The 2,851-nt window shown below is 46.3% G+C and overlaps 1 protein-coding gene across 1 annotated transcript in view; it reads left to right on the forward strand.

Annotated features, from left to right (window-relative positions):
• Positions 1-1,901: 1,901 nt before the first annotated feature.
• tecrl2a (trans-2,3-enoyl-CoA reductase-like 2a) overlaps positions 1,902-2,851 on the forward strand; it is a gene marked incomplete at both ends in the record, with an annotated part of 9,597 nt that continues 8,647 nt past the window's right edge. The window contains one exon of the mRNA XM_080543936.1: positions 1,902-1,925. Within this exon, the coding sequence (XP_080400062.1) occupies positions 1,902-1,925 (24 nt within the window). The remainder of the gene's footprint in view (positions 1,926-2,851) is intronic.

Raw genomic sequence — 2,851 nt, forward strand, 5'->3', positions numbered from 1 at the left:
GATGGGAGGCAGGGGGCAGCCGATGATCCACTCAGCTGTCCGTACGACTCTTTGTAGCTGTTGTTGCTGTTGCATGTTGTGCTGGCCCTGTTACAAAGGCTGCTAACCAGACATCACTCTAGCCTGGCGAGTGTATGCACTAGCCTAATGCCGGGGGGTGGCGGTGGTGGACCCCTCTGTCTAATAATAACTCTCCTACAGGGATTGGACTGTGGAGAGTCTTACCCCTGGTTCACACTGTGCGTTTGCGTGGCGGAGCAGCTGCGGCGGCTCTCACGCTTGCAGCTTCCATACTGACAGTGTCTCTGCTGTCTCTAACTGCGGAGCTGCTACTGCTGCCAGCCCTGTCTTTGTACATTGAGTTTTCCCTTTGATAACGACCGTCAATAATATCATGTTTTATTTCACTTCATAATAAATTGTTCCTGGTTCAGTCTCTGCTGTCATCCATCGACGAGCGGTTGGGAAAGTGAAACGGTTATAAGGAGAAAGTAGTCATGTCGTTTTTGTTTACCCTCTTTCCGAGCAAGAGTACTTAATAACCTCAGCAACATCTACTATAGTATAATAGTACCTATGCGGCTTTTTAATTTGAAACAGATAGCGAAAGTGTTGAGTAGAGAGAAAGAGACGGACTTGTTTAGACATGTCTCAACTTCTTTACACAGTTCTAATTTATTTGTATTCATATTGTTTTTTAACTGCAATGTCCACATTTCTTTTTCACTTATTAACAACAGATAGCAGACGTGTTGATTTAAAGAAAAATGTTTATGACATATTTACAGATGTAGACAGTGAAACTGTAGTGTATGTTGCTGGTATGATGTCAATATGGCTATCAACAGATCATTTTCACACGTGCGGCACTCGGAATAAATAGAGGAAAGTCCGAATCTCCAGATGGCGTGTGGCGGCAGCCAGCGTGAGTAAAACTTGAGACGCGTATGGCTGCTTTAACCTGGTAACATGGGCGCCAAAATGAAACGCGTACTTGCTTGGCGTCCGCGGTGTGGTCTGGGTCTTAGAGAGAGACGACTGAAACCTAAAACAAACCCAAAGCATGAAGGGGTCCATACACGTTTCCAGGACGTCACATGGTTAAGTCTGTGTTGCATAAGATCTCTTTAACCCAAATAAACAGAGGGGTCTAGAGAGAGGGGCCACGCGGGGTAACAGGGCCAGTCTGTGACCCTCTGTGCACCCAGTGATCGTCCCAGCCCCGCTGCCTCTCTCTGGTCCGGTGGGTTCATCTTCTGCTGACACAGCTGAGAACTAAGGGCCTCTGTGGGGGGAGGGGGGGTGTTAACATCGTAACTCTCTCCTTAGGCAGGTGGCATCCAGGGTGATGTGGTGGAACCCCCACCCCCCCGTTCTTTCTCTCTCTGTCTTGCTTCATGGTCAAGTAGTGCATTGAGCCCGGAACATTCCTGACCCAAACTTGGACAAGCTCTTTGCTATTTTTGACCAGCCTAGTTCCTGCCAAGGGCTTCCCCCGGTCCCCCCTGGCAGAGAGAGGGAAGGAGAGATGGGAGAGAGGGGGAGCGAGCAGGGATTGGGTTTCTGGTGTGCCTGTGGTGCTACCCTGTACTCTCTCAAATAAACAGAGAGAGAGAGAGACAGAGAGAGAGAGAGAGAGAGAGAGAGAGAGAGAGAGAGAGAGAGAGAGAGAGAGAGAGAGAGAGAGAGAGAGAGAGAGAGAAGAGAGAGCAAGAGAGCGAGCAAGAGAGAGAGAAAGAGGAGGGGGGTCAATGCTGGGATTGTCACAGAGAGGGAAGGAGCTGGATCTGAGTGTGCGAACGACAATGTGTGTGTCTGGTTGTGTGTGTATGTGTAGTGTGTCTGAGAGTGTGAGGGAACTTTCACAAAGGAACAGAAGAAGGACATAAAAGACATCAAAGATGAGCAGAACCACCTTCTTTGAGGTAAGACTGAGGTTTGAACTTATTGACATCTTAAAGAATAGTTGTTGGAAGTTCCAAGTGGTTACTTCTGGTGGAGTGTCAAACAGGTCTGGTATGCAGAGAGAAGTGCATCATGTTCAAACATAAAGTAGATTATTCATTGATCTGCCATTATTATTATTATTATTATTATTATTATTATTATTAACTGTTTGGCCATAGATCACAGAAAAATAATTCACAGGGTTTTGTTGTGTAACTACCATGTTTGATCATTCTTCTAATGGTTCACTCTGTGATATAAGTTTACCTTTGCGAGTGTAATTCAATTCAATTCAATTCAACTTTATTCGCCATGTGCAGTGCACTGGGAACATGACTTGGTATTCTACCATGCTAAACAAGCTACAGTACATACAACAGCAAGACGACAATACAACAAAACTCAAGACAAAATATACACAGACGTATATACAGTACCAATATCAGTGAATATTATGAATAAATATACAGTACAACTAAGTGCAAGAACATGTAAAGTGCAAGGTGCAATGATCAGGAGTTATTGAGAAGGAGGGCTATGGCTTTGAGGAAGAAACTGTTCAAGTGGCGTGATGTTTTTGTCCTGGTGGCCCTGTACCGCTGTCCAGAAGGACATAACTCGTGAGGCCTGGTATGATTGAAGCCTGTGGTCATCTACGCAGAAGCAGAGACGGGGGCCAGGAAGGATTATTGTGTCACGTCATTCCAGACACTGTTTGAGTGACCAAATTAGAAACTTCACTTGGAACTTCTAGTTAGCCGTTGCACTATGGGGCGGCTGTGGCGCAGGAGGTAGAGCCGCCGTCTAATGATGGCAAGGTTGGCAGATCGGCGGTTCGAGCCCCGACTGGTCACATGTCGAAGTGTCCTTGGGCAAGACACTGAACCCCAAAATTGCTCCCAAT

Source organism: Nansenia antarctica (assembly GCF_963989245.1).
Source record: "Nansenia antarctica genome assembly, chromosome: 13".
NCBI lineage: Eukaryota > Metazoa > Chordata > Actinopteri > Argentiniformes > Microstomatidae > Nansenia > Nansenia antarctica.